The sequence below is a fragment of the Saprolegnia diclina genome, assembly GCF_000281045.1.
Source record: "Saprolegnia diclina VS20 unplaced genomic scaffold supercont1.66, whole genome shotgun sequence".
NCBI classification, from domain to species: domain Eukaryota; phylum Oomycota; class Saprolegniomycetes; order Saprolegniales; family Saprolegniaceae; genus Saprolegnia; species Saprolegnia diclina.
In genome coordinates, this window is record NW_008246133.1 from 240,035 (window position 1) to 254,843 (window position 14,809).

The following is a 14,809-nucleotide window of genomic DNA, read 5'->3' on the forward strand; positions in this document are numbered from 1 at the left end:
ACCAAAAGACGACGCACGGGCGGAAGCGCTGGCATGCGCGCCAATGAACGTAGAGACCACGCAGCCGACCAGCGGTACTGCAAAGCGGGGCGGCAGGCGCAGCGCTGGGTGCATCGTCGCATCGGCATCGCAAACTGCCCACCATTGCGATCACCGAGGTCAACGCGACCCATAGATGGGTTACGCAGAAGAGACAGAGGAGGTCCTGCCCAGGTTGAAGTGGCATGTACTTCACTGTAGGTGATCTCTCGGACTGGACGCAGCGGACCGCAGAGTCGACGAGGACGTCAACGATGGTAGCCTGTCCGTGACGAGCGACTCGTCACTACCTCGTCCACCAAGCGAGCAAACCGCACAGTTGAGGCAAGGCGACAAAAACTACTACTACTGCCACTACTACGACTACTACTACTACTACGACGACGACGACGACAGCGAAACCGAGCCAGCATGGCCATGCGTTCCTGTGTGCGTGGCTCGCTTGATACAATTATCCGGATACCGCTTGATACTTTGCATGCCGCCTTGTCTCGTGTCGTCGTATCCGGATTCTATCAACTCGATTTGCCTACACTGTACTCCACCTCATTCTTCAACCTCTCTCAACCAGCTCTCTCGACCATGGTGCAACCCGCCTTGCACGACGACGCCGCGTCGACGCTGCTGCCACGTGCAGAGACGCGGCGCCTCGTCGACCGGCTCCGCGCCTTTGGCCTGGACAAGCACGTGGACCTGCCGCAGATCGCAGTGATGGGCGACACGTCCAGCGGCAAGTCGTCCGTCTTGTCGGCGCTCTCGGGCATCGCGTTCCCGTCGGCCGGCGAGCTCACGACGCGTTGTCCGACGCAGCTCATCCTCTCGCACGCACATACACTGCATGGCACTGTCCGTCTCCGCCGCTTCCAGTCGACCGCCGCGCCAGCAACCGTCACGACGATCACGACCCTCGACCAAGTCACGTCGGCGATCGAAGCGCTGACGACGCAGCTGCTAGCCGAGGGCCAGAGCATCAGCGACGACGCGATCGAGATCACGCTTCAGGGCCCGAGCTTTCCGGATCTGACGCTCACCGACCTCCCGGGTCTCGTGCGCACCGTGCGTGATGGCGAAGACCCACGCATGATCCCACGCGTGCGCCAGCTCGTCAAGCGCTACCTGGCGCAGGAGCGCACCATCATCCTCGCCGTCGTGCCGGCCAACGTCAGCATGCACAACTCGGAGATTTTGCAAGCTGCGGCCGAGGCCGACCCGACTGGCGCCCGGACGCTCTCGATCATCACGAAACCGGACCTCGTCGACGTCGGCGCCGAGGCTGGCGTCGTCGAGTTGCTTCTCAACAAGACCAAGCAGCGCCGCCTCGGGTACCACATGGTCAAGTGTCGCGGCCAGCACGCGCTCAACACGGGCGTGTCGATAGCGGACGCTCGCCGCGACGAAGCCGCCTACTTTGCGTCGCACGACGTGTGGCGCACCATCGATCGGTCGCTTCTCGGCACGCAGAACCTCGCATTGAAGCTCTCGGCGCTGCTCACCGACACGATCGAGGCGGCGCTGCCGGCTGTCGCTGCCGAGTTGGACTCGCAGATTCGTGATTGCAAGCATCGTCTGGCGGAGCTCGGGGCGCCATTGGACACGCCCGAGGCCCGCCGCCGAAGCTTCTCCAACGTCGCTCGGACGGTCACGTCGCGGCTCGGCATGGCGCTCGACGGCTCGTACAACGACCTGTCCTTCTTTGACAACGATGAGGTCGGTGCAGACAACCGGCTCCGCGCGCAGCTCCGGGCGTTCGAGTCCGAGTTTAGCTCAGCCGTGGCCGACCACGCGACCGTGACAACGTCGATGGCCGACGACGCGGCGCGGAGTGTGGCGGTCGGCGACTACGTGCACGTGCGAGCAGCTGACGGATCCTGGACGCTGGACCAAGTCACGCGACTCCACGAGCGTCCAAATGAGGTGTTGACGACGTCGCAGCCGACGCACTGGCTCACGTACAGCCTTGACTGGCGCCACCTCCCGCGTCTGAACCTCGACGCGATCAAGACGCTCATGGTCGCCAACCGCGGTGACGAGCTCCCGCTCTTCCTCTCGTACACGACCTTTGCCAACATTGTGCGGCAGCAGTACGTTCGGCAATGGCACGCGCCCATGCACAGTCTCTACGGGTCGTATGCCCGGTCGCTCAAGGTCCTTCTCGGCCGCGCCATCGCGTCCAGCACCAGTGTTGGTGCGCTCCAGCGGCATCTCACATCGGTGGCCACGGACCTCATGACGTCGCTCGGCCGAGCCATGGAAGAGACGTTGGACGAAGCTCTCGCGATGGAAGCACGACCGTACACGATGAACACCGACGTAGCTGCTGGGTTCCACCGCCAACGGTCGATGCCGTTGCTGTCGGCCCTGGATGCCCTTGCTGGTACACACGATTTCGCGACTTCAAATCCTGTGGATTCATTCTTTTTGGTGTGTAGATGAGAGCGACGACGGCCGTGTCTCAATTGGCGCAGTCAAGGCCGTCGTGCAACTCCATTGCATGACGCACGAGTCGCTCGACGACCTCCAGGCGCGGGACCTGCTCTGGGCGCTGCAGGCGTACCTGCACGTGGCTGCCAAGCGCTTCAGCGACAAGATCCCAATGCTACTCCAAGCGCGCTTCTTGGTGCCGTTCATGACGGAGCTCAGACACCAGCTGGCGACGACAGAGGCGACCGATGCGATCCTCGAACGGCTTTTGCGCGACGGAAATGCCACCGCGCGCACCGAGCTCGCGGCTAAGCTGCGCGCGCTGGAGCAGGCCAAGGCCGAGATCCACGCTGTCGTCTGAAATTTACGAGTTTGAATACACAAGCTTTGCATTACCAGACGCATGCTTTGGAGGGATATATGTTGCGCAACGGCAGTTGCGTGATATCGCACATACGGGTTGTACATACAAGCTCCAAGACAAAATCCTACAGAGGCAAAACCCTCAGATATGACGTGGCAAAGGCTGGTGGAAACTGCCAATGACGTGGCAAAGGCTGGTGGAAACAGCCAATGACGTGGCAAAGGCTGGGAACAGCACGACAAAAACCGACGACGAGTCTTCAAGTTGGCGATTTCAACGTTTGCAGTTGCCATTATTTGGACTCCTGTGATGCAGGGCGCGTCGATGCGAAATCAGGTAAAAAAGGGAGTTCCGCAGTATTCGTTGAGCCAATAATCGACGCGCAAAGGCCGCAGTTCCGCTATCACAAATTCATTTAACGTGGCAAACGCAACATGGCCCCCGTACGCGACGCCGACGTCGCGCTCTACGATCGCGTGCGCCTCTCGCCGTCGTTTGATACCATGTTTCTGCAGCTTTGGGAGCTGCCGCGCCTCAAGGCCGCTCAAGACGCCGTCGCCCCAGCTCTTGCCGCCGTGGCGGCCGGCACCTCGGACAAGCACGCGATGTTTGGGCTCGTGATGCACGAGACGTTTTACTGGGAGGCACTGGCGACATCCACCCTCGATCGCGCGTTCGTCTCGGCGCTCGTCGCGTCCAAGGCCTTTGATGTTGCCATTGTCACCTTCGAGCCGTCCGTTGCCAGCCGAGAAGGCAGCGGCGCGTACGTGATTTCAAAGGCGACGCTGTGCCCGGCGCTGCGCCTTCCGGTCGAGGCTGCGAGCCGCCTTGTCGGTCGCTCGGTTGGCGCATTTCTTCGCTCTCGGCACACGGATCCGTGGTCTTCCCAGTGCACGACCGTTGTGTTTTGGCCCACGTCGCGTCGTGCGGCCGCCCTTGGCATCCCCATAGCTCTCAAAGCTTTTGAGGCGCACCCCGAGACGGCTGTGCATGCTGGTGTCTCGCTTCGATGGCTCGTGGAGAGTCTTGTCCAGCACATCTCGCAAGCCTCTGCCCAAGACGTCAGGGGCTGGACGATGTCCTCTGTGCTGCACCTTTGCCGCATGACCAACGCATTGGGCACTGTCGACCTCGTGGCGCAGCTCTGGGCGTCGCCGCTCTTGACGAAAGTTATCAAACAGATGACAGTTGGCGGTGCTGTGGCCACCCTCCGCGATGCTTTTGAACGGCTGGGCCTCAACGCACTGTACGTTTTGCTCCAACAGCTTATGGCGGTTTGGCAGTCGCACGATCCCAACCGCGGGTTTGCGCTGCTCGTCGAGATCGCGGGCCTCAAGCGCCGCCCCGTCTGCCCGCTCTTTGACATCCCCAACCTGCGAGAGCTCATTCTCGCTGGCTACGTCGCCCTTGTCGCCGTAGAACCCAAAGGCGACACCTGGCGAGAGGCGGTCGTCTCCAACTGCGTGTTTCTCGAAGAGTACGTTTGGCATGGTTCACTTGACGGCGCATGGCTCCGACATCGTCTTCCGGACTTGCCGCTGCGGCTCATCGATGCGTTCCGTCTGCCGTCCGATGGGCTTGCGCGTCTCGCCAGACGTCGTGCGGTGCACCCGTGGTCTCATCTTGCTCCAGCGTTACATGCACTGTGGCCACGTCGCTTGCCGCGCTGCGAAGAGCTCTTCCTCTCGACCGTCTTGACCGCCAACGACTACGACAACATTACAAATGACCAGCGAACGACCGTGCTTCGTGTGCTCCAGGCACTCGGCAGCTTGACGCACGCTGCGCTTCTCGTGCTCGTGAACAAGTGGCGCACCCACGCGCCGGGCGCGCTCTGGGGCTTTCTCAATGGCCTCCCAAACAGCGGCGCCGTTCAAGTTCCGTTCTCTGCCACCGCTCGCATGATGCTGGTGGAGCTGCAAAAGCTCTCGGTGCTGCATGACGCCGACCCGACGGATCCTCCGCCGCTCTGGACGGTCGACATTCACGACATTTTGGCTCCCATGGGTGCACAGCTGCGGCGTGTCTTTGCGTCGCTGACAACGACCGTCGACCTGCTTCGTCGCTGGTCGCCAACGCACCTCGGTGCGTTGATCACTGGGCTCCTCGACTGCTTCGGCGACAACTTGTCATGGCACCGTCACTTTGCGCTGCCTTTGCTTCAAACGTTTGGCGAGAGACGTCTTGCGACCGCGACCCTCGCTGTGCTTCAAGCCGAAGCCGTGGTCGACCTCCCGCAGCTTGTCGACGTTGCCTTTGGCGACTTGGTGCTGCCGCCGTGCGCATGCTGCTGTTGCCGCCGCCTCCAAGCCTTTCTGCACTCCCCCAGCGAGGTGACGTGCCATCTCGAAACGGACATGGCGCCTTGCCCCAGCGCGCTCGCCTTTACCGCCTGCCACCCAACGCGCGTGACCCTCGACATGGAGACGCCTCACTTTGCTGTCGCAAAGCTGCTGCCGTTGCATGGCGTGCCGCCAGCAGAGCTCGCTGCGTACGAGACGCGGCTTGACGAACGGCACGCCGACATCGACCGAATTGCGTGGCTTCAAGCTTTCCTGCGTGGCGACGACGAAGAGACCAAGCACGACGACAAATAGCCAACCTCCAAGCGTCTCAAGCAGTAGGCTGGGGCTGGCTAGAATACCCACTTGAGATTGCCTCAGAAAATAAGATTTGGCACTAGGCTCGTCCATCAAGAGGACACCACCTTTTACGTCCAAGTCGAGGTTGCAGCGCGTAGCAGCCGGGTCCTGTACCGACTCGCTGGCTCCCTCCTTGACCCACGCTGCGTGCACCGCAAGTAGCGAGCCAGAGGTAACAGGATCACATGTAGGAAGGACTATCAAGTGTACTGGCACCATAGCAAGGCGGCTCAACGTGGTCGCCGACAAAAACGGCGCGAATGGGTTTTGCGGAATCCGGATATTCCGCCGGTTGCAGCACCTTGCATTTGCGATGCCAAGTGCAATGAAGCGGGCGGGCGAGGTAGCGAGGCGTCGCGACGGCTTGTCCTGACGCTGCGACCGACGTAGGCCGCGCCGGCGACTGACGCCAAGCGCGTCAAGGTCGATGCGCCGGCTATCGACGCCAAGCCATCCGTGGCCGGGACGCCGTACGCCGAGTATGCGCTCAGCGAGCACGCGCCGCCGCAGCTCGTGACGCTCGTGCAGCTCTTTGCGTCGCTCGAGTTTAGCATCACGACGCTCAATTTGTACAAGCGCACGCCGAGCTTCTCGGCGCTGCGCCGCGCGATCGAGTCGTCGGCCAAATGGTACGACGCGCATCGATATCCCGTCCGCCCGACGCTCAGATCTTATAGCACCTTTTCGGAGCACGAGCTCGCGCAGCTCTTGACGCTGCTTCCAAACGCGTACGAACTGAGTTTTTCCAAGGCGCCCGACAACCACAAGGTGCCGCTAGAGCTCTGCGTGAGCGTGCCCGAGGCATTGGCCAGCCTCTCGTTCCGCGAGCGCATGGAGGCGTTCTGCAGCGCGGTCAATGACCGCATTGCGCTCGCGCTCACAACTGGCACGGCCGACTTGACGACGATCGAGATCCCGCCCGTAAAATGCTCTCTGCACTGTCGCTGGCGACCATTGCTTCCTGAGTAGGCCGCTTTGCCTCGACTCGAAGACGCGCTGGGCCCGACGCCGCTAGACCAGCTGCGCGCGCAGGAAGAGCGCCACGCGAGCGAGCTCACGCCGCTGCAGCAAGCCGCCGTGCTGGCCAAGCCGATCCCAAAGGAGCTCCAAGGCCTCCCACTTTGGCTTGTCAACAAGGTGAATCTAGTGATGCGAAAAAGATCTGATTTGTCAACTAGGTGCGCCTGGCCGAACACCGCAAGGCGCATCTGGTCGAGAAGGCGGATGTGGCGAGCTCCGAGCGGCTACTGCAGACGCTGCCGCAGCTCGCGGACCAGCTCCAGTCGTACTCCAAGTGCGTCAACAAGAGCGCGATCCTGTTGCCGACGCTGCTCGCAGAGCTTACGCGGGCGCCGATTCCTGGTACTTTCAACTACGTTCTGAGCGCGGATCATAAGTTCTGCGTCTTAGAGCGACTCCAGGAGCATGTCGAGCTACTGGCCAAGAAGGCGCCGTTCTGGGTCACGCTCGTGCCGCTCGAAAAGACGTTTGTGGTCCGGCTCAACTGGAAGCAGGACTTTCGCGCCGTTAAAAAGATTCTGTCGAGCTAAGTGAAAGAACCGAGCTCCACTCGATACATTGATATTCATCGTACATGCCTCACGCGTACCGCCGTTGCTGGTTTGGTTAGCGCAACGTTAGGGAATCTCTGGCCATCGCTACTGCACCCAGCATGACGCGCTGCACCAAAGTCTACAACCCTAGTCCTCGTCAAATGCTAGCAAAATACGTCGTATAACAGGACACAGCGACAATAATGTTTGGGTCGTCTAGTACAGTTTGTATTCGATTCACATGGTATTTATCTTAGGCTTGGAGGTCGGTCGAGAGGTCGTTCTCGAGCAGCTCAATCTGTCCGTGCTGGACGCGGCGGCTGAGCTTGAACTGCCACACGCCAGCGACGATGGCGCAGGCGAACGAGAGCGGGAGGCAGGTCGCGATCACCCACACCGGGCGGACGTGGTAGTTGTACGCCCACATGACGGCCGTGAGCGGGTACTGGAAGAAGCAGTTGAGGTTGAGCACAATGAGGACGCCTTGGATCGACGAGATGGGCACGACAGCGTGGCTGTGTGTCTTGCTGCTGAATGCGATCGGCAGCGACGGGAACCACGACTGGATCGTCGCGTGGCTGGCGTCGCGCCGGGAGAGCACGAGCACGAGCATGTAGAAGCGCATCGGGTGCGTCGCGACGGCCGAGAGCGTGAAGCAGCCGTTGAGGATCTGCGAACACACCTCGATGATCACGTCCTTGGTGTGCGCCGAGACGCCGAGGCCGATGAAGGCGAGGACGAGGACCGCGCCCGAGACGACGACAACGAGCAGCAAGAGCCCAATGACAACGTACTGCGCCTTCTCGCAGGCCGAGGCTTGGTGCCAGGTCTCGGCGATCGTCGTCCGCGCCTGCTGGAGGAGCTCCTTGAGGTCCATGCTTGTTCTGACAACTGGCAGGTTGCTTGGTGCTGAAACACCCGCGTGAGAATGTAGGTATTCCGCCTGTCCACGATGATCCAAACGTGAAATTCCGCAAATTTCGCGTTGGACTCTGCGCGGTACCGCAAATTTCGCGTTGGACTCTGCGCGGTACCGCAAATTTTGCGTTGGACTCTGCGCGGTACGGTGCAAACGACGGTGATTTCCGAGACAATTCACCGTAGAAAGAGGACATTCACGCAAAGACGAAGCATCGACAACGAGGCACGCGCGACAACGCCTGTGGCGTACAGCGGCGTTGGCCGTTACGACGCCTTTGAGAGCTCTGTCGCTGAAGCACGGTGGTCATCAACGCTACGAGATTTTATACGTGGCATCGCCGCCAGGCTCGCTGGTTTATACGAGAGAACACCGAACGTCGAAAGCTCAGCCCAAGTCGTCCTCCGTCCCTTCTTCTCTAACGCTCTTCGTGTTCTTATGTTGGTTAGATCACGAGGAACCACAAGACAGTCTCTCGATCCCCGCCAAACCTAATCAACCACTCAGAACGTAGTGTCTACTCTCGCGTTGCTTTTGTAGCAAATGACCCAAGTACGCCGTCAAAATGAGTTGCAAGATCGTGTTTAGTTGCGCTGCGTTATCACGTTCATCAAGCGTAGCATGGACTACACCACATCGCGTCCAAGTGGATGATGTCTCATGCTTCGTCGATGCTCCAACGCCGCCACCACAGCCATCACGATGGCGACCAGCTTCGCCAAGTCACCATCTCCAACCGACCTCTCACCCCACGAGTATAATGGCGCCTACCAGTATCTACATGTACTCGGCGTTGACATTTGGCAGCGCTGCCTTGCATCCGCGGCCTCCCGTCCACGAGCAACGTGATCCGAACACGCTGGCCTGTCTACAACCATCATTCTTACATGTCGACCAGCATTCGACATGTAAGAATGATGGTTGTAGACAGGCCAGCGGCTTTTTCACCGAACGTGCGCTGGCCTTATCTGGCCTTTCTGGCGACGTTGGCAAAGTGCAAAATGGCCCCGAAGAGCAAGACGAGCCGCAAGAAGAACGTGACGTCGGAGCTCCTCGACGGCTCGGCGGCCGCGACGCTCATCACGGCCACGTCGCAGACCGACCGCTTCTTCCTCCAGACGGTCGACGACCAGAACCTCAACATCCACCTCGTCCAAGTCAACCTCGGCATTGGCAAGCGCGAGCTCCTCGTCGACGCGAATCTCAAGCTCGAGACGGGCGTGCACTACGGCCTCGTCGGCCGCAACGGCACGGGCAAGTCGACCTTGCTGCAGGCGCTCGGCGATGGGCTCTTTGAAGGCATCTCGTCCAGCCTCCAGGTCATGTACGTGAACCAGCTCTTCCACCTCGACCTCGCCGACGGCGACACTATCGTCTCGGTCCTCGACGTGCTCATGGCTGCAGACAAGGAGCGGCTCCACCGCCAGCGCCGCATCGATACGCTCGAGGCCGCGCTCGACGCACAGACTGTCCACCGCACACTGGTCGAGCTCCGCTGCCTCGACACGGAGTTTGCGCTCGCCAAGATGCTTCGCGTCGCGACCAAGCGCAGCGGTCTCCGCGGCTTGACAGCGCGCAACAAGGCGCTCGCCCTCGAAGGCGACCTCGCCCGCGTGCGCGCCGAGCTCACCGACATGGCCGAGGTCGAAGACACGGAAGACGACGTTCTCCGCGCGCAGGAGCTCCTCGACGAGCTCTACAGCAACCTCGATCGGTCGTCGGAGGCCAAGGCCCGGGAAATCCTGTCGAGCATCGGTACGCTCAAGCCGTCTTTGTCCGTGGATGCGATAGAAATGACTAGGCTTGACAACGGTCACGGAGCAGGACCAGCCGTTCGCACAGCTGTCGGGTGGCTGGAAGATGCGCGTTTTCCTTGCGCAGATTGAGTTTTTGCGGCCGCATCTGCTCTTGCTCGACGAGCCGACAAACCACTTGGACTTGCCCCGCATCCAGTGGCTCGGCCGCTTCATCAACGACCACCTTGGCGACATGACGATCGTGACGGTCTCGCACGACCGCGCGTTTCTAAATGCCGTCACGGACGCCATTGTAGTCATCAAGACCAACAAGACACTCGGGTAACGACCGAATGTGGCGACAAGAATGTCATGTGACGCGACTAGGTACTTCCAGGGCGACTATGACACGTTCATGACGACGGTCCAAGACAAGGACGCGTTCAACGCCAAGTTGAACGAGAAAATGCAGGCCAAGACCGAGAAGCTCCAGAACCAAGTCGCGCAAATGACGCTCGCGGGCAAAAAGGCGGGGGACGACAAGCGGCTCGCGGCCGCCGCCTCGCGCAAGAAGAAGATCGAGCGCGTTGGCAACGAAAAGAACGCCAAAGGCCACCGCTTCCGCATCAACAAGGACCGCATCGGGTACTTTGAGGACCGCCGCGCCGGCGCCGAGGACCAGCTCATTGATTTGCATGAGCCGGAGCACTGGGTCATCTCGCAGCCGCTCGACGTGCCGTCGACGACGTCGCTCTTGTCGGTCGAGAAGCTGTGCTTTGGGTACACGCCGTCGACGCCGATGCTTAAGAACATCTCGTTCAACGTCCACCACGGCGAGCGCATCGTCTTGCTCGGCTGCAACGGCACGGGCAAGAGTACGCTCATTCAGCTATTGCAAGGCCGGCTACAGCCCACGGCCGGTACCATCACGCTCGCGCCCCTTGTCCGGCTGGGAGCGCTCACCCAAGATGTCGTCGAGACGCTCAAAGACGAGGCCAAGACGCCGCTCCAGCTGCTCTCGCCCGAGACGGAGGACCTGGGCCGGCGGCACTTGGCCAAATTCGGTCTACGCGGTGCCTTTGTGAGCGATGCGCCGTGCGAGACGCTCTCGGGCGGCCAAGCCATTCGCCTTGCGATGGGTTTGATCACATATCCGACGAGTCCGCAGCTGCTCATCCTCGATGAACCGACCAACCATTTGGACATGAGCAGCATTGCGGCGCTCACGGACGCCATCAAGAGCTTTAGCGGCGCGATCGTCGTCATCTCGCACGACGAAGCGTTCCTTCGCGCGGTCGCACCCGACACGGTGCTCTGGCTCACCAAGCGCGGCGAGGTCAAGCCGCTCAACGACGTGGAAGACTTTGTGAAAAAGTACCGCGAGTAGTTAGTCGCTCTAGTGGAATACTAGTACAGAACGAGCATTTAGTCATTTTGTTATCTTTTGCCGTACGGTACTCGTAGCAACAAGAAGGCCTTGATGATAGAAGCATGCAAGTGTCGGGACGCGCCGATTGTCATTCGGTAGTCAACTGCCAAACGTGGGTTTAGGAATATTTGTCATCTCACGTTGCTTGCTCTAGCATCAGTGTTGCGTGCTGGACACGCGGGGAGTGACTTGAATGAAGCAATAAATAACGATTCACGCAGACTCTTAACGAAGCGTTGTGCTCTCTACGCGTGCTCGCATGTTCTCGTCGATGGCATCAGCCACCGGCGCCGATTTCGCGAACATTTTTTAAAATGATATAAATATAAAAATAAAAAGACGCCAAGAAAGGCCAATTTGAAATTGCCCTTGGCCATGAAGGTCCTCCGCGTCAAGCACGCTGAGCGCGTTCTGTCGCTGCCGCTCGGTGCGGACGGGTCGTCCGTCGCTGAGCTCAAGAAGCAGATCGAGGCGCTGACGCATGCACCCGTCGACCAGCAGCGGCTCATTGTCAAGGGCAAGGTACTGGCCGACGACGACGTTGTGGTCGACGACGGACGCACCGCCGTGCTGCTTGTGCGGCCGTCCGCCGAGGCGATCGCGGCCATGAACGAGCAAGAGGCTGCGCTCAAGAAGATTGAGGAGACGCGGTACGCTCGCCATCGACACTGCATAGGAGCTCACGCTTGCGTAGCGCCTCGCGGTCGCTGGTGAGCATCCAAGCCAAGAACGAAGTTCTGAGTGCACGTGCCCACGCCGCACTCGCGTACCGCTTCCACGAGATCCAAGTACGATACCTCTAGGCACAATTCTCGGTATCCACAAGCTCGTAGACGCTGCCGGGATTGCCGGACGAAGCCAAGGCGCGTGCGATCCTCACGTCGCTGGCGCAGGACAAGGGCATTCTCCACGTCATGGCCAAGCACAAGTAGACAATCAAAGTATCGTTGGCAGGCGTACTGATGGGACGAGGTAGGTGGACCGTCGGGGCGCTGGCCGAGATGTTTCCCGACGGCAAGGTCGGCGTCGACCCGGTCTGCGTCTTGGGCCTCAACGAGAACAAGGGCCAGCGCATTCTCTTGCGGCTGCGCACCGACGACCTCCAAGGCTTTCGCAAATACCTCACGTACGACAACCTTGGAGCCCATTGTCTCTCATCAACACTGCAGCATCAAGAAGGTGCTGTACCATGAGCTCACGCACAACGTACGCAGTCTTCTTTGGAGAACAATCAGATCTTAGCAAGACGACTAGGATGTGAGCGACCACAACAACGAGTTCTACCAACTCATGCGCCAAGTCGAAGCCGAGTGCAACACCGTCCCAGGCACCACAACGTCGATTCAAGTGCCAACCACGTCGCCGACGCACGCTGCACGAGGCCACGTTCTGGGCGGCTCAACACCTGCCGCCATCGATTCACGGTAGCCCTCTTGCTGTGATAGCAGCTCATCGAGGACGTTGCTTTCTAGGCAGCTGCGAGCGGAGCGCGCGCTCGAACGATTCACTGCGCCGCAGTCGGCGCCCGCCGAAGCAGTAGACATCGTGATCTCCCTTCCGTCAATACTTGAAAACGTCCCACTGCCACGACCAACGCCTGCCTCGGCACCACCAACGCCTGCCTCAGCACCAGTCTCGCCAGTCTCGGTACCGGCACCAGTCTCGGCGACTCGTCCATGGAATCTGCCGACCATTGAGCTCGACACTGCGCTGCTGGAAAGCTTGGGCGAGCGCGAGCAGCGTGTTGTGGCGGCGGCCGTTGCTCTCCGCGCGCGCCTCCTCCACGAGCCACGTTCGCAGCAGACGAACGTTCTCCGGTCGCTCCACGCCGTGCTCTCCAACATTCTGCAAGCACCGGCAAACCCGCTGTACCGGCGACTACGCAAGACGAATGCGCGGATTGCCATGTACATCATGGGCGTTCCGCCGGCGCTGGAGCTGCTCACGCACATTGGGTTTATCGACGAGCTACCAGGTACGAATCTCAACATGAGGCGACAGTCGCTGACGCATTTGTAGACCAAACGCACTTGGTCTTACAGCGCGACGACCCAGGTCTTATTTGGCTCGGCAAATCGCTCTTGGACCCGCTCGTCGAGGCGATTCATTAAGTCATGAAAGGTCTTATTTGCAAACCCATAACCAACAGAATAAAACAGCCTTGGCTATAACCAAGACCTTGCTATAACTTTTTGTCGCGCCACTCGTCCTGCGTGGGCTCCTAGTCTGTCGCAAAGCCACGCCTATCTATCTATCTATCTATCTATCTATCTATCTATCTATCTATCTATCTATCTATCTATCTATCTATCTATCTATCTATCTATCTATCTATCTGAAACGGTCTTGACAACGTTATCTAATTGCATGGACGACACGCAGCGCGTGGCGGTCGTCGAGCGTCTTTGCGCCTTTGCTGCGACGTGTACACTCTGTCGAGAGGCAGCGATGTACAATCTGTCTGTTGTAGACAACTTGGAGACGTCGTTCCAAGCCTTTGCTGCGCAGTACGACTGGACCTGAAGCCTGCGCTCATCGGGCGTAGGCATGCGATGACCTTTTCCACGTTTGACGAGGACGACGAGCAGCCGCTTGAGTGCTTTGAGCTCTTTCAGGTAGCACGAGCGCTCACGATACATTCCTTATGGAGCTTGCACAGACGTACGAGTGCATGCACGAAGCCATGATAGCTGCGTTTCTCAACGACGAGCAGGTAGACGGCTGAAGTTGAAGTTGTCGATCACCGCGACGCTCTGCAGATGGACGCACGAGAGCTCTACGACGTCCTGTCGAGCGTCCAAGCGACGATGCGCGACTCGGACGTCTTCGAGAGCCTCTCGATGCTGCTGTCGGCGCTGGATTTCCCCTACTTTGGCCGGCGCATGCGCGACGAAGCCATCGATCAGCAGCGCGCGGCCAAAGACGCCGACGACATGGGATTCTGACACAAGCTTGTTCCAATGTGAAACACCCAACCGTCGCAACCAGAGCAATACTCTCAATACGACAAAGGAGAACACCACTGTGAGCTTGAAAACCTCTCTGTGTACATCATCTAGATCATCTCGGCGATGCTGAGAATCTTGCGACCAGTTGTCTTCTGGTGCCGACCAGACCGTTTGCGCTGGAGCGCCACGTGAAAGTGGTTGCGGGCGAGTTTGACCTGGTTGAGCGACTCGACGTCGGCCTGCGTGAATGTCGCCGCGGGCTCGTAGCAGACGCGGCCAAAGGTGTGCGCGAGGTAGTGGCCGAGGAGCCACTGGCCCTTGGCGAGCCGCTTGGAAATACGCAGTGGCTTGCACTGGAGCTCTCGGGCAAGGTACTGCCGCAGCAGCGGAGGGCTCTCGTCGTCGAGAATACCCTTGAGGTAGCAGTGCAGGAGGTGGTAGAGGAAGACGTCTTCTTCGGTCGTCCAGCCGTGGTGGTTGGGAGAAGCCATGGGTCTCGGACGATGCTAATAGAATTGTGAGCTTTCACAGCCGAGGTCCACGAACAGCAACCTGTGGATACCAACGTCCTTTCGATGGGGACCAATTTTGGCCATCATTGAACCTTCGCCACCCTCTTGTCCTACTCTTTCGAGTGCAACATTGCCGCCAAGGGTAGCTTTGCACAGCTCATAGCAGATCAACCTCACCAACGATACCATGCACCCAGACGAATCTAACGACAGGCGGCGATCATCGTCGCCAGCACTTGTCTAGTG

General features: G+C 59.7%; 8 protein-coding genes across 8 annotated transcripts; 6 read left to right on the top strand and 2 right to left on the bottom strand.

The window, feature by feature from the left end:
• The first annotated feature begins 607 nt into the window (after nucleotides 1-607).
• SDRG_14071 (hypothetical protein) lies at nucleotides 608-2,860 on the top strand. The gene is made up of 2 exons (XM_008620175.1): nucleotides 608-2,413; nucleotides 2,469-2,860. Exons 1-2 carry the CDS (start codon nucleotides 622-624, stop codon nucleotides 2,819-2,821), a joined length of 2,145 nt encoding a protein of 714 aa, XP_008618397.1. The 5' UTR covers nucleotides 608-621; the 3' UTR covers nucleotides 2,822-2,860.
• A 386-nt stretch (nucleotides 2,861-3,246) lies between these two features.
• Nucleotides 3,247-5,604, top strand: SDRG_14072 (hypothetical protein). Its single transcript, XM_008620176.1, has one exon. The coding sequence runs from the start codon at nucleotides 3,259-3,261 to the stop codon at nucleotides 5,419-5,421; it is 2,163 nt and encodes a 720-aa protein (XP_008618398.1). The 5' UTR covers nucleotides 3,247-3,258; the 3' UTR covers nucleotides 5,422-5,604.
• Nucleotides 5,605-5,678: 74 nt separating this feature from the next.
• Nucleotides 5,679-7,083, top strand: SDRG_14073 (hypothetical protein). Its single transcript, XM_008620177.1, has 6 exons — nucleotides 5,679-5,809; nucleotides 5,857-6,095; nucleotides 6,144-6,387; nucleotides 6,436-6,603; nucleotides 6,645-6,828; nucleotides 6,877-7,083. Exons 1-6 carry the CDS (start codon nucleotides 5,780-5,782, stop codon nucleotides 7,014-7,016), a joined length of 1,005 nt encoding a protein of 334 aa, XP_008618399.1. The 5' UTR covers nucleotides 5,679-5,779; the 3' UTR covers nucleotides 7,017-7,083.
• A 103-nt stretch (nucleotides 7,084-7,186) lies between these two features.
• Nucleotides 7,187-7,942, bottom strand: SDRG_14074 (hypothetical protein). Its single transcript, XM_008620178.1, has one exon. The coding sequence runs from the start codon at nucleotides 7,894-7,896 to the stop codon at nucleotides 7,273-7,275; it is 624 nt and encodes a 207-aa protein (XP_008618400.1). The 5' UTR covers nucleotides 7,897-7,942; the 3' UTR covers nucleotides 7,187-7,272.
• A 944-nt stretch (nucleotides 7,943-8,886) lies between these two features.
• SDRG_14075 (hypothetical protein) lies at nucleotides 8,887-11,148 on the top strand. Its single transcript, XM_008620179.1, has 3 exons — nucleotides 8,887-9,693; nucleotides 9,740-10,016; nucleotides 10,062-11,148. The coding sequence occupies exons 1-3, from the start codon at nucleotides 8,940-8,942 to the stop codon at nucleotides 11,059-11,061; spliced, it is 2,031 nt and encodes a 676-aa protein (XP_008618401.1). The 5' UTR covers nucleotides 8,887-8,939; the 3' UTR covers nucleotides 11,062-11,148.
• Nucleotides 11,149-11,454: 306 nt separating this feature from the next.
• SDRG_14076 (hypothetical protein) lies at nucleotides 11,455-13,290 on the top strand. The gene is made up of 8 exons (XM_008620180.1): nucleotides 11,455-11,753; nucleotides 11,798-11,891; nucleotides 11,937-12,031; nucleotides 12,080-12,229; nucleotides 12,273-12,309; nucleotides 12,358-12,527; nucleotides 12,576-13,078; nucleotides 13,123-13,290. Exons 1-8 carry the CDS (start codon nucleotides 11,479-11,481, stop codon nucleotides 13,212-13,214), a joined length of 1,416 nt encoding a protein of 471 aa, XP_008618402.1. The 5' UTR covers nucleotides 11,455-11,478; the 3' UTR covers nucleotides 13,215-13,290.
• Nucleotides 13,291-13,470: 180 nt separating this feature from the next.
• SDRG_14077 (hypothetical protein) lies at nucleotides 13,471-14,048 on the top strand (the record flags this gene model as incomplete). The annotated part of the gene is made up of 5 exons (XM_008620181.1): nucleotides 13,471-13,528; nucleotides 13,574-13,610; nucleotides 13,649-13,718; nucleotides 13,763-13,816; nucleotides 13,863-14,048. The coding sequence occupies 5 exons, from the start codon at nucleotides 13,471-13,473 to the stop codon at nucleotides 14,046-14,048; spliced, it is 405 nt and encodes a 134-aa protein (XP_008618403.1).
• Nucleotides 14,049-14,158: 110 nt separating this feature from the next.
• On the bottom strand, nucleotides 14,159-14,542 carry SDRG_14078 (hypothetical protein; the record flags this gene model as incomplete). The annotated part of the gene is made up of 1 exon (XM_008620182.1): nucleotides 14,159-14,542. One exon carries the CDS (start codon nucleotides 14,540-14,542, stop codon nucleotides 14,159-14,161), a length of 384 nt encoding a protein of 127 aa, XP_008618404.1.
• Between the last annotated feature and the right edge of the window lie 267 nt (nucleotides 14,543-14,809).

What these genes read in the sequence shown, in the direction of transcription:
- SDRG_14073 (XM_008620177.1), top strand. Translation starts at nt 5,780, where the DNA reads ATGCCAAGTGCAATGAAGCGGGCGGGCGAG. An exon ending in CGACGATCGAGATCCCGCCC is followed by an intron (nt 6,388 to 6,435) that starts GTAAAATGCTCT and finishes CTTCCTGAGTAG; the next exon opens with GCCGCTTTGCCTCGACTCGA. An exon ending in TACGCGGGCGCCGATTCCTG is followed by an intron (nt 6,829 to 6,876) that starts GTACTTTCAACT and finishes TCTGCGTCTTAG; the next exon opens with AGCGACTCCAGGAGCATGTC.
- SDRG_14071 (XM_008620175.1), top strand. Translation starts at nt 622, where the DNA reads ATGGTGCAACCCGCCTTGCACGACGACGCCGCGTCGACGCTGCTGCCA. An exon ending in GGCCCTGGATGCCCTTGCTG is followed by an intron (nt 2,414 to 2,468) that starts GTACACACGATT and finishes TTTGGTGTGTAG; the next exon opens with ATGAGAGCGACGACGGCCGT.
- SDRG_14074 (XM_008620178.1), bottom strand. Translation starts at nt 7,896, where the DNA reads ATGGACCTCAAGGAGCTCCTCCAGCAGGCGCGGACGACGATCGCCGAG.
- SDRG_14072 (XM_008620176.1), top strand. Translation starts at nt 3,259, where the DNA reads ATGGCCCCCGTACGCGACGCCGACGTCGCGCTCTACGATCGCGTGCGC.
- SDRG_14075 (XM_008620179.1), top strand. Translation starts at nt 8,940, where the DNA reads ATGGCCCCGAAGAGCAAGACGAGCCGCAAGAAGAACGTGACGTCGGAG. An exon ending in GGAAATCCTGTCGAGCATCG is followed by an intron (nt 9,694 to 9,739) that starts GTACGCTCAAGC and finishes AGAAATGACTAG; the next exon opens with GCTTGACAACGGTCACGGAG. An exon ending in AAGACCAACAAGACACTCGG is followed by an intron (nt 10,017 to 10,061) that starts GTAACGACCGAA and finishes TGACGCGACTAG; the next exon opens with GTACTTCCAGGGCGACTATG.
- SDRG_14076 (XM_008620180.1), top strand. Translation starts at nt 11,479, where the DNA reads ATGAAGGTCCTCCGCGTCAAGCACGCTGAGCGCGTTCTGTCGCTGCCG. An exon ending in AAGAAGATTGAGGAGACGCG is followed by an intron (nt 11,754 to 11,797) that starts GTACGCTCGCCA and finishes ACGCTTGCGTAG; the next exon opens with CGCCTCGCGGTCGCTGGTGA. An exon ending in GTTTATCGACGAGCTACCAG is followed by an intron (nt 13,079 to 13,122) that starts GTACGAATCTCA and finishes ACGCATTTGTAG; the next exon opens with ACCAAACGCACTTGGTCTTA.